Raw genomic sequence first — 18,490 nt, forward strand, 5'->3', positions numbered from 1 at the left:
GTATTAATGTCTCAACAAGTCACTTTATTTTGTTTTTTTGCAATATGCACACCAAGATTCATCCTAAAACATTATGAACCACCAAAATGTGAACGTAGTGATGATCAAAAGCTTCTAAAACAATCATTTAAGTGAAATATAACCATATTGGTACAGTCTTATACATGTTCATGTTACATTCATGTTACATTAAGTGCTGATGTGAATGTGGATATGAGTCAGATGAGGGTTGAATCCAGTTGTGAGGGCATCAGAGAGCCCGGGCCTTCCTCTCCACTTCGCTGCAGTATTTTTCAGAGAGCCCTGTAGCCCTGCACATGGACAAACACATTTCACATTTTTTCTGTTAACACATACATAATGACTCAAGGTCAGTCGCAAAAAAAGGTCCATCAACCTGCATGCACTTACTTGAGCTCCTTGAGCTTCTTCTCTTTGATCTCATCAAGGCGCACACGTCTCTGCCGGGCCTCCTCACTCAGCTGATCAGCCTCCTTGAAGAACTCTCTGCGCTTGGCTACAGCCAGGAGCTCACGTTCCTTCACCTGCTGCCTGATGGCCTCGGAATGGTGGAGCGCCTTCTGACGCAGCTTTTCCTCCTCCTCTTTCAGTTTGACGATCGTCTCCTTTTGCACCCTGTGTGGAGAAATGAATGAATGTTACAGCTCAATTTGCAAGATAGTACGAAGACTATCCAGTTATGACTTGAGGTTGTTGTGTCCACAGTTTCTTACTTCAGCACTCTCTCAAACTCTGCCTTCTCTCTACCAGCTTCGATGGACAGGAAGTGCTCTTTGCAGCGAAGCTGCTCCACGCGAGCTGCCTTCAGCATCGCTTCCTCCTCCGCCTTCTTGGCAGCCAGCTCCTTCTCTTTTCTCCTCCATTCTCTGTCAGCTATTTCTTGGTTCCTCCGAGCACGGAGCTCATCCTTCCAAATTCACAGACGGGCACACACACAAAATTATACAAATTTATTCATTAGTAATCTGTAATTGGGGTAAGATGTGGTTTGCAAGGCTTTTAAAAATCAACAGGTGGTTTTATTCCTGACCTGGTCTGCCTTGTAGTCTTTAGCTTTCTCCTGCCGGGCCCTCAGCCTGGCAATCTCCAACTCCTTCTCCTTCTTGATTTGCCTCTGCTGCTCTTCATGTTCTGCCTCCCGCTCCTGTAGGAGTCATGAAATGTCTTTTTTTTTTTTTAAACACACTTGGAAAAGTGAACAATATTTGAATGGTAGAATAAATCAGAAATATGTTGAACACTGATGGCTGTTATGAACTGTTCTAGTATTACTGTTTGTTTAGCTGTATATCCATGGAGATGGTCTGTTGAGATCATTTGCTTTTTATCTGACCAGTTTGTTTTTGATGTATTCCATGTCTCTCTTGTCAGCCAGCTTCTCCGCCTCTCTCCTCTGCTCCTTAGCCCTCAAGGTCTCATTGTTGATGCGCATGATCTCCTGCTGCAGACGCTGTTGCTCCTCCTTCTTCTTCTCCACAGCCTGGAAGAAGACAGCCAGTCAAAAACATACTCCAAACACACGTATACATGACTGGATTTCCCTCTCAGCATGTAAGTGACTGATTTTTCAGTGGGTGTCTGTTAGTGTTGTCTCCCCCTTGTGTCAGCACCTGGAGATCCTCCAGGTTCATTTTCTCCTGATTCTCTCGGATCTGGTATCTCTCCTGCTCTTTCATCTCGTCTTGCAGTTGCCTGTCCTCCCGACGCTGCTGGATCTGGTTGTAAATTTGCTGCATTCCACTGGAATATAACCCACAGACACAAAACTTCACAAAAATCTTTGCATCCGCACCTCATCAATCACCTATGTCTTATGACAAGAATGGAAGTCATGTTTAAATCAATCTGTGAATGAGAATATAATTGTGTGTTTGTCCTTTCACCTGATCCTCTGTTGTTTGCGCAGCTCATCAATCTGCTCCACAGTCTCCAAGGCCCTGCGGCGCTCCACCTCCATCATGGCATCCAGACGCTTCTCCTCCTCTGTCAACTCCGTCTGGATCTGTTTCTTCTCTTGGATCTGGGCATCGCGTGTGGCTTGGCACTGAGCACCCAGAATCAGCTGTAGGAACGATGAACACACACACAGTAGATACACAACGTTGCTCATACAATTCAGCAGTTCAGCCAGTGAATGAAGGATTCTCTCTCAGGCACATTTTAAAAACTTTTGTGTATCCGCAGTACAGCTTCATACCTTGTTGAGCTTTTTAATCTCCTCCTCTTGCTCCATCCTGAGGGCATTGGCCCGCTCCAGCAAGCGCTGCGCTCGGTCCCGGGCCTCTATCTCCAGCTCAGTCAGCGCCGGGTTCTTCTTACGGGACAGATCTGCCTCATAGATTTGACGCTTCCTGTCCTCTGCAGCTTTCTGGATGAGAGGTTATTGTGTTATTGGCAATCTGCAAGTTAAACAACATTTTTAGCGTGATTGGAGGTGTTCAGTGTTTCCTACAATTTCCTCGTCTTTCTTCTTCTGATAAGCCGCCTTCAAGGCCTCCCTCTCCTCCTTGGTGAGAACCTGGGATGTTGAGGTGATCTGCTCAAATGCAGCTGATGGTAGAATGATGGACTCTCCAGAAGGATCCTTATATGGGACTCTGACAAAACAGGTTGGTTTTAATACTGCATAATGACTGTGTTGTAATCATATCATCATATTGTGATATTGGATGTGGGTAAATTATTGATAAGCATAGCATCCACTTTCCAAATTTACAGTTGAATTGAAATGTAGCCACTTGAATTTGTTTTTCATACGCACAGAAAAACTGACAGACAATCTGAGTGAGTTTTTGCCTACTTGAGATTGCGAATGAGGTCCTTGGTGATGATTTGAAGAGTCTCTCCTTGTTGGTTGTTTAGGGGCGGATCCCTGGCCATGGAGGCTGAGTTTCCACGTCTGTCTGACTGTGATGATTTGTGGACAGGGTTAGCAAAATCTCACAAACCCATATATGTACATACATGTATCCTCTCCAGCCTTGCAGCAGCATAAAAATACTCTCTATGACAGATTTTCAAAACTGGGCACATTGGACTGCTATTACACCAAAGACACAAACTGATGATATCAGCACAGGGACATTGGTGATGCCATAGGAATTCAAAAAACACTTCCTTCAAAATCCTTCCTTTTTCTGTTGTTGTTGTTGCTGTGGTTTCTGTTTATTTGTTTGTTCGTCTTTGGTTCTTTGATGGCTTATTTATGCTTTTGATTGATATCATTCCATCGACTATTATTATTATAGTATTAGCGCTCCTTATATATGCTAATACAGTGTATATAAAATGGAAGATCAATATTTGTATATCTTGTCGATGGTCAACTAACTAATAAATTGCTGATCGTAGGAATAAAAAAAAAAAACACATTTTAACTTCAGCTATATTACACACACTCACCGGTGTGGCGCTCCCAAACAGGCTCTCGTCCACCTCAGAGGTGGGGGCCCGGGTGCGGTACCGACGGGTGAAAGAGCTCCTTGAAGTCGCGGAGCTGGACCCCACTCTCTGCAAGGGTTAACATCACCAGATGTGTCAACACATAACCGCTCACACTAAGTTACTATTATCACTACACTGAAATGCCTATAAAACTGCAGCATTTCACAGGTGGGCAGGTTAACTATATGAAAAGTACAGTGAGCAATGGTCTAATCCAAATCTACACATGCTATTTCTGTTTTATTTCAACCTATTGTTACTTACCATGATCCTGGGATACTGATGTCCAGCGCAACTGAGAATGAATAAGCCTGAAAAAGTTAGATAACTTTTCTAGTTTTTTGTTTTGTTTTGTTTCAAAACAAGTTTCAAAGACTGATGATACGAGCTATTTTTTTGTTATAAATTTAATCACATCGGGGATAAAACGTGGCCACAATTTAGCAAGCATCTGTTGAAAATTTGGAAATGTTTGTTGACAGTTGCCCTGGCAACATATGCGCGAGCTGGCAGGAGGAGGGGTTATGAAGTAACAGGTGTTGGATCGAAGTCTGTTTCCTCGTCGATATGTGTTTCCCCTTACCTGCCTTATCCCTAACCCCAACCAGCCGTCCTCTGAGGTGCTTAACCTGACCCCAAGCTTACCTTAACCCCGACCAGTTATCTCTTCTACGCCTAACCATAATAATAACCATAAACTAAGTCCTAACTCCAAGCGCGATGCAAATCTTTTTTTTCCTAGGATGGCGAAGTCATGACCCGCCCTACTCTGCCTCTGATTGGCTAGTACCCGTTGCCTTCGTTGGTTGGGTTGGTTAGGTTTAGATATGAGGAGTGGGATTGGTTAGAGTTAAATTAAGAATATCACGGTAAGCCAATCAGAGACAGAGTATGGCGGGTCATGACTTCGCCATACTAGAAAAAAAAATCGCAACCGCAGCCGTGGTGCGAGGAAAACACAATTCCAACAGAAGGGGAACATATTTGAGGGGGCAACAAACTTCGACACAACATCGGTAACAGTTTCCGCAGTTGTGGACATTATACCTAGATACCGCTAACAGAGTAACAGCGAAAAAGAGCATCATTCGTACATTTTACTGAATTTTACGAGCAAAATGCCAACAAGCAAGAAAACAACAATAAAAACGAAAGCGGTTAACGTTCATCTCCTCAGCTTTAATCGTTAGCTTGAAATTCACTATTAACTTAACTCAAGACACGTAAAATCCATTTACTTTCAAGTTAACAGTCGCCGCAGTGCTGCACCGCCCATTTATTGTCAGTTGAAGTTGCTAACTTGGCTAATTACTACAGGTTGAATTGGAAATTGTTCGCTTAACATTTAGTTGTTACTTGCTACTTATCTGTTACAACTGCCTGTCACAACAACAGCGTCGATAAACACGGTCGATAAAACGTGTGTGTGTGTGTGTTTTCATCACGATGTTTGTGTCTTGTAGGCTGGAGGCTGTATTGCATGGACGTATAGTAAAAATGTAATATAATAGTAAGAACTTATAATAGCCTATATCCATGCTGTGTGGTCTGTAGCTCGTAGCAATGGATGTATTATTAGAGTCACTATCAGTAACTGGGCGGCGCCAGTTGGTCCACATGATGCGGAAACTTATTATAATTCATGATTCACAATACAACGTACAAATCAGCAGATCTACAATGAAAACTGAGATTTAAAAGTTCCTTTGCGAATGTCCAACACGCCACACTGCTGAGTAGATAAGTTAACCGTGCTGCAGAGAAAAAAGGACACACAGAGGTAGCTGCTTGTTTGCACTTAAGGCTGTTATGTAGGCTGCGACTTTCATAGCCTGTCACCCTCTGTGAAGTATAGACCACTGTAGAGGTAAAATCTGTGCTTTTCCTGCACTTATTTGAAAGGTGGGAACGACTTGAGCTATTTTACAGTAACAATCTGCCTTCAGAAACACAACTAATCTCTCTTCTGCATCTTTGTACACACTACAAAACTGGGATCTGCATTTTTTCCTCTTATTTTCTGCTTGTTATGTGATGGATCACTTGGAGATGATCCTTCCCCTGGTCTGGATGACTATTGGACACCCTGGTGAATTATTAACCCCATCAGCTCCTTCCACAACATCCCAGATGGACAAACAAGAACAGAGGAGGAGACAGCCAAGGTCATTGTTAAAGTAGGACACTTTTTTATATATAAATCAATGCCTAAAGGGAACTACTGATCAATAATGATTGCATTCTCTTCACAACCCCTCCGGCTGGCCTGAAGCACATGGCAGATGAAATCCACTTCAGGGTAGAGAAGTTGACCATTAACCCTGCCTACTGATTGCAAACACCTCTCCACTTGTAACCAGCTGCTTCCACACTGTGAATCCTGAAGCAAAGTTCACTGTCACAGGCAGCAGAGGTCTGTCAAACGGCAGGAGTTTGCTCTCTCCTCTGGATTGTCTTTTATTTTTCTCCATTTTTGTGGGAATAAATCTGCAGTCATGGCTACGGCAAGTTACGGATACTACAGAGGCACTATATTTTTAGCCATGTTTGTTGGCTACACGCTGTACTACTTTAACAGAAAGACTTTCTCCTTTGTGATGCCTTCTGTAATGCAAGAGATTACGCTGGATAAAGATGACCTGGGTATGAGACACTTTGTATTCATTTCATGATGTTTTGCATGCATCGTGCTGTCATGTTTTTATAACATAACCTGAAGGCTGCTTGGAGCTATATCTTTCAACAAGACTGCATGTGGTTTCATCTGCTCTGTGTATACTCCTCTCTTCCCCTCCCTTTGTTCAGGCATGATCACCAGCAGTCAGTCTTTGGCCTACGCTATCAGTAAGTTCATCAGCGGCGTGCTTTCAGACCAGGTCAGTGCCCGCTGGCTCTTCTCCATTGGCTTGTTCATGGTGGGAGGCATCAACGTGGTTTTCTCCTGGTCCTCCACTGTAGCCGTCTTCTCTGGCCTGTGGTTTCTCAACGGCCTTGGCCAGGGTCTTGGCTGGCCTCCCTGTGGCAGGGTGCTGCGCAAGGTATCAGTGCTGCAATAGTCTGATGTCTGATTCTAGATGTTTAGTTTTTATTTATGTTTTAAAGAACAAATAGGAAGCATAATACATCCTGTCATTAACCGAGGAACACACACTATACACTGGATTCAGTTATAGGTAGAAGTACAACCCCAATGAGACACATTAAATACACAAAAATAAGGAGTTAAAGTATAAATATGTAACTGGGCACTGATAAAATTACACATAGTCCTCATAGGGTTTTGTTTATTTGCACAGTTCAAAATCAAACAAATAACCTGCATATAACAATGGAAATGAATGTGCAGGGAGAGGACAAGGTCTAACTGATGACCTCTACCTAAAAATGATTTAAGACACAGGTACTCTGTTAAAGTTATGTTATGACATAAAACCAAGTTATAAAACTATGACAGTCTTTTTAAAAACGTGCTCTGTAGGACTTTAGGGAAGATGTCATTTTAACCAAATGAGAAAGATTTCCATAGGAAAGGACACCTCAAATACAGAAGAATAAATATTGTTTTGTAAGTAGCTCCATATTGTTAACAATAATTAATAGCCAATATTCTAACAATATTAGTCATATTAGAGTCTTGAAAAGGAACTGGCCTATATTTGTTAACAAAGTCACCCGGTGCTCCCAAACATACTGTACTCCTCTTTAAAGACCCTGAAAACTTGGTTTCAAATACAACATTAAATATTCTTGACTGGAAAAGCAACCATTAAAGTAAAAGTTCAGAGAGGAATGCCTTTTGGCATTATTTATTAGGAATTTAACACTTGAAAACAACCTCACAACTGTCAACGCATTTACATCTAAATTCTGCTAAATCCTGATCAGATTGGACAGAAAGTTGTGTGTTCAAAGCAGATAAAGAAAATATGTTTTCAGGGCCTTTAATAGCTTTGTAAACTACATGAATTATTAACAATGCTACCATTGAGACCAATCCAAGTGACAACCATCATAGACTATTTTTAGGTGAAGGAAAAAATGTGTTAAACCCAATAAATAAACCAGTGTTATAATATATGTTTTGTACTTGATGTAAAAAGTTCTTTCTCCTCACCTGTCATTCATTTATTACCTGCTGTCAATTCAGAACACTACACTGGTTCAATTATCTTGTATATCAAAGCTGAGATAATGACACTTCCTGTCAGGTCTGCCATGATTTCATGTCATTATTCATGCCATTATTATTCTCTGCCGTCAGTGGTTCGAGCCCTCTCAGTTCGGGACATGGTGGGCCATTCTCTCCTGCAGCATGAATCTGGCTGGCAGCTTGGGCCCCATCATCGCCTCAGTGCTGGCCCAGAGCTACAGCTGGAGGACGATCCTGTCGGTCTCTGGAATGGTTTGCGTGGTGGTCTCCTTTGTCTGCCTGCTGGTCATCAAGAACGAGCCTAAGGACGTGGGGCTGCCCAATGTAGAGGCAGCAGCCAAGAAAAGCAAAGGAAGTGAGACTGGCTTTGAATGATTCACAATAATTCTTCATTTTAATTTCAATCAGGGTCTAGTTTTTGACAGTCAACACACAACTGTGCATTGTCTAGATTTGTGTGTTTTCGTACAGCATGTGCCTCTTGTGACTAAAGGTCGGTGACTCTGTGGACTCTGTACCCAGTGTGCCCCTCACATGCCACTTGTGTGAGCTGCATCTAGCTCATGCGCAGGCAAAGTGATAAAAACCAGCATGTGTGGCATCTGATTATAAGTAGAAATCCCACCCAACTACACCTTTCTCATGGGGATGTTATGTTGCACTCATCGCTTTGTATACATAAAGATGTTGGTCAAACAGGACTGATCTTCTGCCTGCTTCCTGTTCAGAAGCCTCCAGCGATGAAAGCACCCTGTCCGAGTTCCTGCTGTCACCCTACCTGTGGCTGCTCTCTGTGTCCTACCTGGTGGTGTTCGGGGTGAAGACGGCCTGCACCGACTGGGGCCAGCTGTTTCTCATTCAGGACAAGGGCCAGTCTACACTTATGGGTATGGAAGAAGAAATGTGTTCAGTTTCATTGTCTGATTGTTTCTTGTGAGTCACTATATTCTTCTTCATAGGTAGCTCATACATGAGTGCTCTGGAGGTTGGAGGTCTGTTGGGCAGTCTCGCAGCAGGTTACTTCTCTGACAAGGCGGTGGCCAAAGTGAGTTTGCATTCTTCTCCCAACAATATGGCAGAACAATCAAATCTATTCATCTGTTTGGTTTTTATTTGGGTTATAATGTGTAATGGCAAAAGAACACTAATTGTCCCAACGGATTGTTTGCTTTCATCTTGTGCAAAATTAAGTTTAGTGTATATATGAAGCTATAATCTGTCTGAAAATGTGTTTCCATGATGATCTTTTTGCTCCAAAACTAACCTCACTGATTTGCTACAACCAGCTGGTAATAGGAATGGCTTTTACAATTTGCAATCATTTTTAGCATCTGTTTCTACTCCAGTTTAGTTCCTTTTCACTCATATTTATTGGTATAACAGACTGCAGACTGACCTTTTACACACAATCTGCGTGTGACCAGTCAGCATCCAGTTTCAAGTTCATTCATAACTAAGCCAGATCTTTGTTTTTATGTGATTCTGCTACCCCATATAGCCAGCAAAACCAATTTCTCTTTATGCATTTATGCATCCTGTTTTTTTTTTTACAGCAAGGCATGAGAATCTATGGCAACCCTCGCCATTTCATCCTGATCATCATGATGGCTGGCATGTTTGTGTCCATGTATCTGTTCAGAGTCACAGTCACTCCAGACAGTCCGAAGGTATCTAAAAATAATAACTGCAGATTCATTAATTCAGCACACTGCATATCACCCTCTGGATGTATCTCTAAACGACTCTCTTTAACTGCACGTTTAGATGTGGATTATTGTCTTGGGTGCTGTTTTTGGTTTCTCCTCCTATGGACCAATAGCATTGTTTGGCGTTATAGCCAATGAGAGCGCCCCGTCCAACTACTGTGGGACGTCACATGCCATTGTGGCCCTAATGGCCAACAGTAAGTGGACTGGTTTTCATTTCAGAAATATGATATTATGAATCATAAATATGGAGCCTGACATACAGCACAGTAATGCCTTTATACTAAAACTGCAGTAATTTCATACCAGTAGTCTTTAGTTATGAATTGTTAGATACTACTGCAGACTGGCCTGGAATAATGAGGAAATACTGTATAATCATTGGAGTGGATAATTGATCCATGTGTTTTCTCCTCAGTTGGTGGCTTCCTTTCTGGGCTTCCATTCAGCACAATCGCCAAGCACCACGGCTGGGAAATGGCCTTCTGGGTAGCAGAGATCATCTGCGGCGTCACCGCTGTTGGATTCTTCCTGCTGCGCAACATCAAAACCAAGATGGGTCACGTGTCCAAAAGGGCAGACTAAAATATATCATCACACCTCAGTTTTCAGAGGAAGCTGAATATTTTGAGTCATCATTGTATTTTCATATTTTTCTTCTTGATTTTTTTTTTTTTTTTTTTTATACCACAGTATTTTCTCAGTCAGTCATACAGGGCATAAGTGTAAACGAAGCTCAGAAATGTTGATGACTTATTCATCAGAAAGTTGTGTATGGTGCTTCTCTACATACTGTATTCCCAGTCTGTACAAAGTACATTAATAATTCAACAAGGGAATGTAAATGACTTCACATTATGTATGACATGCGGTGCAATGAAATGTGGCAAAAACACAACTAGAGAACTGTTTCCTTCCTGAAGGCCGCTGAAGTTTTAATGATAATAGAACAAAACTAGAAACTGGTTTTTGGTACTGGTTGCTGTACAGTATCTTTTGTAAAATAACTTTGTAATTATGAATCATAAATCAAATTAAAAGACTTATAAGATGCTCCTCTTTTTTTGAAGAAAGCCGTCCAAGGCCTTAATAAATGATACCATGTTGTTACTCTTTTTTCATTCATTTTCACTGTTTTTTTTTCACAACAGTTTGATCACAGCGATTTCATACACATGCAGCCAAAAACAAACAAGATATGAGACCTTTAAATACATACGCGAGTTTAATCTTTCATATTTACAAAACATTAAGTATTTACAATGTGTTAATTCCCAGTCCAACATATATGCACTGTGTTTTTTCCCCTCAACACCTGCACTTCATCCACAGTCATATAAAGTCAGTGGTTGTGGTTAGAAATGACCACGTTTCAGCAGATTCTGTCTCATCTTCTTTTGCTCAAGATCCAGCTCCAAAGTTACCAGCTTTCTCTGCGATCTCCAATGCACTCTTCAGATTCTGATCAAAGAGTTCACACCTGGAAAGAGAAATATCAAAATCAGATATTTACAGTGACATCAGAGGACACAACGCTGGATACCTGATTTGTAAACAAATGTCTGTAGATTATTTTCTCAATTAATCGTTGTGACTATAAAATAGCAAAAAATGATGAAAAATGTTGATCACAGTTTCCTAAAGCCCAAGATGCAACCTAAAATGTCGTTTTATGCCGACCAACAGTCCGCAACCCAAAGATATTCAGTTTCCTATAACAGAGAACTAAAGAAAACAGAAAATATTCACATTTAAGCAGCTGGAACCAGAGAATTTTAGCATTTTTTCTTAAAAAGTTATTTAAAATGATAAACTGTTTATCAAAATAGTTGACAATGAATTTCCTGTCGATCGACTAAGCAGTAATCGACTAATGTACTAATTTTAAGACATAAAAACATAAAAGATGGAGAACGTCATGCTTTTGTCAGATGTGATTATTACCTGATTGGCATTTCAAGAGAATAAAACGGGTTCTTGAGAGCAAAATCTGAATAGATCTCATAAATCTTCCTCAGCAGTGCATCAATGCCAGATTGTCGAGGGTCTGCCAGCACGATGAACTTAATCCCTGAAAGAACAGAGATGGAGAAGATTTTCAGTTAAAACTAAACATAAGGTAAGTAAATGAGGCTTGTTTGACTAGGGGGGGTTTTATGGTTTACAACAAAATTACTTCCTCCGTTTTTGTTGCACCAACGATGACTTTCATTTACAGCACTGACCTGTCAGAGTCTGGAAGCAGTGGAGTTTAAAGACGTCCGTTTCTAGCATCTCGATCCCCGAACTGCCAACTTCAGGGGACAGCTGTGATCCTATAGCAAACAACCTGGAAAAAACCCCCACAAAGACAAGCAGGTTAATATATTTGACAGGAATCCAATGATACTGATCAGTGGACACAGAGGACAGAGAATGCAGCATCGGCTCTCATCATCAAAGCAATTTCATAAACCCTCTAGAGCAACATAATCCACTTTAAAGCCACCGGAAACCCAAATCCACAATAGCCTTCAAACTATGTAATTTAGAGTCTTATTTACATAATAGTAAGCATCTAAAAAGTATTAGAAATTAGTTTCAATCCAAATTCGAAATATTGTCATTTAAGTTTTTGATAAAACTTTCTTGATATTGTAATATGAGAAAATGGATGAGAAACAGATGAGCCAAAACCAAGCACCACCGAACTCACAGTACCTGCCAGTGGTAGGAGATCAAAACAGCAAATTTAGCTGTTTTTATACTAGGTTTTCTAATAGTTATGAATGTTTATTTTCACTCTGATTTTTGGGGATGTTTAATTAGACACTTTGATATCATATATACATTTTTACTATTTCAAAACAAATTTCCACAGGCTTTAAAGTAAGGAAGGATGTATACTTACATACCTGTGTTACTGTACACATCCCAATCACTTCCAAACAAAGACACACCGATTTTTACGTTGGGAAAAAAGTGTATCTAATCAGTATTTGGTGTATCTCTAGTTTGAGATGTAGAGCCCTCTCACTTTCAAACAGGATATTACTATTACCACAGGAAATAAAAACACTTGAAAATATCAAAATGTATGAAAGAAGTATTCTGTCTCCTTGGCCCACCTCCACAGGACGGTAAAGAAGTGGTGAATTTAGTGTCTTGCTTTGTAACTATTCAGCAGAGTGGATGCTTGCCAACACTCAGACTAAAACCTGGCAGACTTGGCTCCCTTCTGCTAAATGTGAAACCAGGAGATGACTTACGAGTGGAACATGGACGCCAGCATCAGCTTCTCATTGGAGCTTAGTCGGGCCCGTCCAAATCGAATAGACACTGGATAATTTGAGGGATCTTTTAAGTATTCAAGGATGTCCTTTCCATCTGCTGTATTCTTTCCAAGCACATCGACTCCATTGATGGAGAGCACTGCATGGCCCACTGGGGATGACAACAGAAATTTATATGAGGCAATAGCAACAGCACTTTTGTTTCTGAAAATACATCTATATAACATCAATAAATTTTAAAAAGGCATGCAGCCTAAAGGTCAAACACCCACACTACAGTACAGAAACGTCCCTAGACGTGCAAAACAAAGTATCATGCTATATCAGACAGACTATAAATTCTTGGTAGAATGATTCAGTATTTAGTTAGTTAAGTCAGACCATGAGTAACCATTCAAAATACACGACGCTGAGCTTTCGATTCAGGGTTAAGATCAAAGTTAAGGGGAAAGTTATAGGAAACATAAATATTGTGGCTGATTCTCCACTTTTTTCACCACTTACACTTGTGAAAAAGTGTTAGACATCGTAGCAAAAAAGCCTTCAAGCTGTTTAAACCCACTTTTAGATTTGTGATACCTTCATTTTGCTTATGAAAACAGAAAAAAAGGCGATTTCACTGCATTGTGACCAGGTCCAGATCAAAAACCACTGTACTTAGACCTGTCAAACCTGGACTAGATTAACAAGGTGACTCGAGAGACTCATTAAAACACAGTTTCAGATTTGTAAAACCTTTCTTTTGAAAACAGAAAGAGGGGCAATTTCACTGCTTTTTTTTCTCCATCCAGACCACATTAGACCAGGTCCAGATCAAAAACCTTGATTGAGATTATGGACTTGTCAAATCTTATTGTCAATAATCTTGTCCAGATTTGACAAGTCAAAGTATAGTGGTTTTTGATTTGGACCTGGTCTAATGTAGTCTGGATGGGGAAATATCAGTGAAATCGCCCCTTTTTCTGTTTTCATAAACAAAATGAAGGTTTCACAAATCTGAAAGTGGGTTTAAACAGCTTTAAGGCTTTTTGCTATGGTGTCTAACGCTTTTTTATGAGTGTAAGTGGTGAAAAAAGAGAGAATCAGCCGCTGAATATCATTATTTCTGTTCCCCTTAACATCGAATCGGAAGCGAACTTCAACGTAGTTCAAAATAGTGCGATCTAATTAATAAATTTGCACAGACAATTAGTCAGATTATTAATATATTTGTTTTCGCTTGTTTAGTCTAGCTAACTAATCTGAGATGTTATATATTGTCATGTGGTCACTGACAATCGCCGCTGTAGCCGTGATGTTAAGTTACCTCTGATTCCGTCTCGCTGTCCAAACGACACGACGACTTTTTCATCGTGGTGCTTGAGCACCAAATCTAGAGGATGACTAAACGTTTTCTCGACCTCTGCTCTCGGGACATAGTTGTCATATTGGTAAATTAAACCTCCAGCCTTGTTAACTACAAACACACTGAAGATCACCATCTTTGCAACGTCCTGCCCAGCTGACACGAAATGTGTCATGTGACTACAAGTGTAGTTTTAACAAAAGACAGGAAAAATCTAAATCTGCTCACTTGGTCATTTTGAGTTTTTATTAATGTTAGTATTTGTATTTCCCCCCTCAATTATAGTAGAACAACTGGTGCGCAATAGTTTTGGTGATCTGAAAATAAGTATCATGACCAGAAAACGTGAAAACACAGGAAAACTCAATTTCCCATAATTCCCTAATCCATTTCCGATGTACAGGTTGTCTAAGGGGCTTTTGCACGGGTGAACTTCCTTTCGCTCCGACATCTTGACGAGGAAACATGGTGAGGATAGTTACGACGCGTTTTGTTGAAGGAAAACTAACATTTTATGTGTTTTTGTAAATCATCTCGAGCCCTAATCATTCGGAATAAATGGCGAAGGGGATGTATGTTTTATACACTGTGATAAAAGTGTGTGGATGTAGCGAGCAACTGTGAAATTTTAGTCATTTAGCGGCTGGTTAGCTCGCTTGCTAACTCCACCATGCTTTCATGCTGCATAGTGCTGCCAGATAACGGGCAGAGTACAGTTGTCATTCATAAGTTCACAGAAATACTAAATATATATTCACATGTAGACATAACGCTCGTTCTGATAAACTTTTATTATGATGATAATAAGCGGCCATGCTAATAATGAGGCTTGAATCGCTCCGAAGACGTAGACAAGGCCGCCACATGCCGGCCGGAGCTCCTGCAGGCGTCTGCCCACTAGCCGGACATTTTTGTCTTAATAATGTTACTAAAGTAGAGTGTTTGTTTAACAAACCCTGAAGCATGTGGTAAAAGATTGTAACCTGCTGCCCTGTTTCTAGCCTCCTAAGCAAGACAAGAAGAAGGACACCGGGAAGTCCAAAAAGGACAAGGACCCAGTCAACAAGTCTGGAGGCAAAGCCAAGAAGAAGGTACGCATGTACATATAGCATCAGCCCTCAATCGTTTGGTGTGGCCTCTTGTCTTTCCCCAAACACTGAAGCCACGTTTCTCTCTGATTTCTGAGCAGAAGTGGTCCAAGGGAAAAGTGAGGGACAAGCTCAACAACCTGGTCCTCTTCGACAAGGCGACCTACGACAAGCTGTACAAAGAAGTTCCCAACTACAAACTCATCACCCCAGCTGTTGTTTCTGAGAGGCTGAAGATCCGTGGCTCCCTGGCCAGGAACGCTCTTCAGGAGCTGCTCGCCAAAGGTGAACTTCACCTCCTCTGTTCATAGCCCCAAATGCTGCTCGCTGGATCGAATGAAGTATCTGCATCTGAATGAAATGTTATTTGTGTCAATAATTTTTGAGGTGTGGTGTGCTGGTACTTTAACACGCCTGTTATTTCCAGATCTGTATAGACTCAATGATAGTGTGGGTAAGATGTGGATACCCTGTAATATTGCATTTTATTTAGATAAAAAGTATTTATAGCTGTGCAGAATATAGTGTTTGATTCTTTACAAAGTACGTGTGCACTTTTGTGGACATTGTATACTCATTATCAGAGTCCTGATTGATAGGCTATTAAGTTGTTGGTCATTTAGTACAATGGTGGAATTTTAGCCAAACAAGCAGGAAATTTAGATGTCTGCATATGTTTCAGACCAATTATTTATTACCTCAAAGTGTATCCAGGGAGAAGTTGATATTAGAAGGGAGGTGAGAACTTGAGTGTTTTCTTGGCCATCAATAGGCCCTGCAGCCATCAGCACTGCTTGTTGGCTGTCATATATAAAGGCCTGCGCATCCCCGTCAAAATGCTTTTGTTGCAGCTCTATCAGTTGTTCAAAGTGACAGTGGAGTGCAATGTGACTGCTGCTAACTTCACTTTAACAGCACAGCTGTGACAGTTTTTGTCATTTCTTTTGAAATCACTTAGACTCCTCTACAAAGTATAAAAATAATTGTTAGATGAAAGCGATGGTTTCAATTTCAAAATAGTTAAATTATACTGTACATTCTTGCATCCCATCAGATGTCAAGCAAACAACTTAGATATCTGACAATCAGAATGATCTTTCTGTATTTTTCTGTATGAAATCTGTCATCTGCAACAATCAAGAGGTTTGCAGTTTGCTGTCTGTCAAAATGTCTGTTTTGTGTTGTAATGTATTAAGATTTCAGTGTAGCAGAAGAAGCTTCAGTTCACATGTATACCAGTTTGTCACTGGTTAAGTGAGCTGTATTGAGAGCCGACTAAGAGAAACAAACATGGAATGGTTCATGTGAATGTGTGGAGCAAAAATAATGAGTGATAAGATGCTGACAGAATATTATCCCGTTTTGTCTTTCAGGCATGATCAAACTGGTGTCCAAACACAGAGCACAGCTGATTTACACACGTAACACCAAGGGCGGAGATGAGGAGGCAGCAGCAGAGAAATCCTAATCAGGTACAACAGCAGAAAATCCACCTGCATGAATTTTGTTATCTTGGTTGTTGGCTTTTTTTTTGTCTTTTCTTACCTACATTCACTGACCTACAGTTTATTTTTTCTCTTTCAGGTTCTCCTGTTTGTTTCCTGTGATGAGCTGTTTGTAATGAAAGGTGAATAAAAATGTAAAGACAAAGCTTGACCTGTATATTCTCTTTTTTTCACTGTCAGTAACCTGCTGTTATGGTCATTTATATCAACCAGGTGTGTGAATGTCATAAGATTTTTTTTAATTTATGATTTAGTTAGGTATAATGTTGAAGAAATTTCAGCCAAGAAAACATTTCAGACTTTATTTATACAGCAAACTATTTACCCAAATGACTAAATAAATACATAGATCAGGAGAGTGATTTAAAGTGACAAATTAAAAATATATCATCAAAGATTTTAGGCTATTAAGACCAAAAGTGTCACAACAACGACAGCTGATTACTGTTGTCATCTTAGGACTGATCTGTGAGGTTCAATGTTTTATTGATATTTTATTTATTTATTTTAAACAAAACTACAAAAAACCCAAAAACAATCATGACAGCACCTAAATCAAGAAGCACAGGCATGTAACAACATTAACAGCATATATTACAAGACTAGTGTAACACAAAAACAAGATCAACCATGTTTCTGTATTAGGACACTAGTTTTTATAGAAAGAGGAGAGGAAAGAAAAAATACTCAAAAAGAATTTCAATTCAATTTATTCCAACTTTTATGAGGTTGAATTGACTCTGAAAGTTACTCCACTCTGCAGTAAATCTGAAATTTCATGATGGTAAATGAACTAAAACTGCCAGACTTTTAAGAAATACAAGTCATTCCCCTTTAAAGTAGCAGACAGGCTTTCTACTGGTAAAACCTTGTATAATTCTCTGTACCACTGTTACACTGTTGGGGGGTTTGTCTTTAATCCAGTGGAACAAAATACATCATCTAGTTAGAAACAGCAGTTACTCTACAAGAGTATCCTGTGACGACCTGGCGAGAATCCCAACAAAAAAAAAAACAGGTTCCAATTTAATTTCATAGAGCAAGATTGTGCAATGCTCTTTTTAAATATTTTTCCAGAAACAGGCAACCACAAAGCATTACCATATTAAGAGAAAATAAGTTCCCACCTCCTCAAATTTCTTGCACATGAGAGATATGTTGAGGCTACATTTGTTGAGAAACTGAGGTGTGTGTTGTGACCTCTGAAGTATTCGGTACTGATTACATGAAAACATTTTACTTGACAATGAGAATACATCAGACCACTCTTCATGGTTTGAGCCCTTCTCCCATCTACTGATCATTGTGTGCAGTGTTTTATGTTCTGACTGGGATTCAGACATAAAGCTCTTCTAGACTCACAGAGGACGTTATACTGCTATTTCCAGACAGTAGTGCTCACCATGACTACACTGACCTTTTTATGTAGAATCAGCAGAGTTCCCCTTGAAATGGAAATGATAAATTTCCCTGTGGGCAATAATACACATAAGTCTTATTTTTGGCCAGTGCAGAAATATGCCCAAAAATGTGGAAAATGGAAAGTGGTTGCAAAATGTCTAGGAAAAAAAACAAGGGAGGAGTCACTAGTTGGACCTGACAGCGATGTAACACTTTCCAAACGACAACAAATGGATTCCACTAAAATCAAGGTGCCTTGGTTTGTTAAAGGTTCCTCGTTTTAATTTCACTTATTCACCAAAACAGTGTTGGTGTAACAGCACACACTAGGAATGAGTGCGGTGCTGCTGAATGTACTCACACCTCACTAAGTGTGTTGCGTTCAATAACTCATCAGCATACTTGACAATGAAAGTCCTCAGTTCTGCTCCTACACCATGAACCAAGTGTTGTCATCCAGTAAATGCAAAGCGACATTCTGACTCAAATGATCTTGCTTTCAGTTCAAGATGGAGCATTTCCAACGTGGTGCAAGAGATTCATCATTTAAGCTCTCCA

The 18,490-nt window shown here is 40.2% G+C and overlaps 4 protein-coding genes across 17 annotated transcripts; 2 read left to right on the forward strand and 2 right to left on the reverse strand.

The window, feature by feature from the left end:
* Nucleotides 1-3: 3 nt before the first annotated feature.
* Nucleotides 4-4,129, reverse strand: cfap45 (cilia and flagella associated protein 45). 3 transcript variants are annotated; one of them, XM_042415036.1, is made up of 13 exons: nt 4,111-4,129; nt 3,730-3,776; nt 3,424-3,531; nt 2,822-2,928; nt 2,474-2,618; nt 2,219-2,389; nt 1,905-2,083; nt 1,632-1,761; nt 1,355-1,501; nt 1,052-1,165; nt 735-928; nt 412-636; nt 4-311 (listed from the first exon to the last, which is right to left on the reverse strand). In XM_042415036.1, the coding sequence occupies exons 2-13, from the start codon at nt 3,730-3,732 to the stop codon at nt 251-253; spliced, it is 1,584 nt and encodes a 527-aa protein (XP_042270970.1). In that variant the 5' UTR covers nt 3,733-3,776; nt 4,111-4,129; the 3' UTR covers nt 4-250. The 3 variants fall into 3 exon arrangements, with proteins under 3 accessions (XP_042270970.1, XP_042270969.1, XP_042270968.1); XM_042415035.1 differs by having other exon boundaries at nt 4,049-4,118; XM_042415034.1 differs by lacking the exon at nt 4,111-4,129 and having other exon boundaries at nt 3,730-4,013.
* slc37a4a (solute carrier family 37 member 4a) lies at nt 2,934-10,446 on the forward strand. 12 transcript variants are annotated; one of them, XM_042415046.1, is made up of 10 exons: nt 4,227-4,481; nt 5,576-5,642; nt 5,738-6,108; nt 6,271-6,503; nt 7,727-7,970; nt 8,344-8,502; nt 8,575-8,660; nt 9,169-9,282; nt 9,380-9,518; nt 9,740-10,446. In XM_042415046.1, exons 3-10 carry the CDS (start codon nt 5,961-5,963, stop codon nt 9,904-9,906), a joined length of 1,290 nt encoding a protein of 429 aa, XP_042270980.1. In that variant the 5' UTR covers nt 4,227-4,481; nt 5,576-5,642; nt 5,738-5,960; the 3' UTR covers nt 9,907-10,446. The 12 variants fall into 12 exon arrangements, with proteins under 12 accessions (XP_042270979.1, XP_042270980.1, XP_042270982.1 ...); XM_042415048.1 differs by having other exon boundaries at nt 5,576-5,630; XM_042415047.1 differs by lacking the exon at nt 4,227-4,481 and adding an exon at nt 4,704-5,245.
* Nucleotides 10,447-10,527: 81 nt separating this feature from the next.
* Nucleotides 10,528-14,128, reverse strand: trappc4 (trafficking protein particle complex subunit 4). The gene is made up of 5 exons (XM_042415050.1): nt 13,900-14,128; nt 12,570-12,744; nt 11,547-11,650; nt 11,266-11,392; nt 10,528-10,801 (listed from the first exon to the last, which is right to left on the reverse strand). Exons 1-5 carry the CDS (start codon nt 14,111-14,113, stop codon nt 10,723-10,725), a joined length of 699 nt encoding a protein of 232 aa, XP_042270984.1. The 5' UTR covers nt 14,114-14,128; the 3' UTR covers nt 10,528-10,722.
* A 196-nt stretch (nt 14,129-14,324) lies between these two features.
* Nucleotides 14,325-16,676, forward strand: rps25 (ribosomal protein S25). Its single transcript, XM_042415051.1, has 5 exons — nt 14,325-14,406; nt 14,940-15,029; nt 15,128-15,311; nt 16,400-16,498; nt 16,611-16,676. The coding sequence occupies exons 1-4, from the start codon at nt 14,404-14,406 to the stop codon at nt 16,492-16,494; spliced, it is 372 nt and encodes a 123-aa protein (XP_042270985.1). The 5' UTR covers nt 14,325-14,403; the 3' UTR covers nt 16,495-16,498; nt 16,611-16,676.
* Nucleotides 16,677-18,490: the final 1,814 nt, after the last annotated feature.

Source organism: Thunnus maccoyii, chromosome 6, assembly GCF_910596095.1.
Source record: "Thunnus maccoyii chromosome 6, fThuMac1.1, whole genome shotgun sequence".
NCBI lineage: Eukaryota > Metazoa > Chordata > Actinopteri > Scombriformes > Scombridae > Thunnus > Thunnus maccoyii.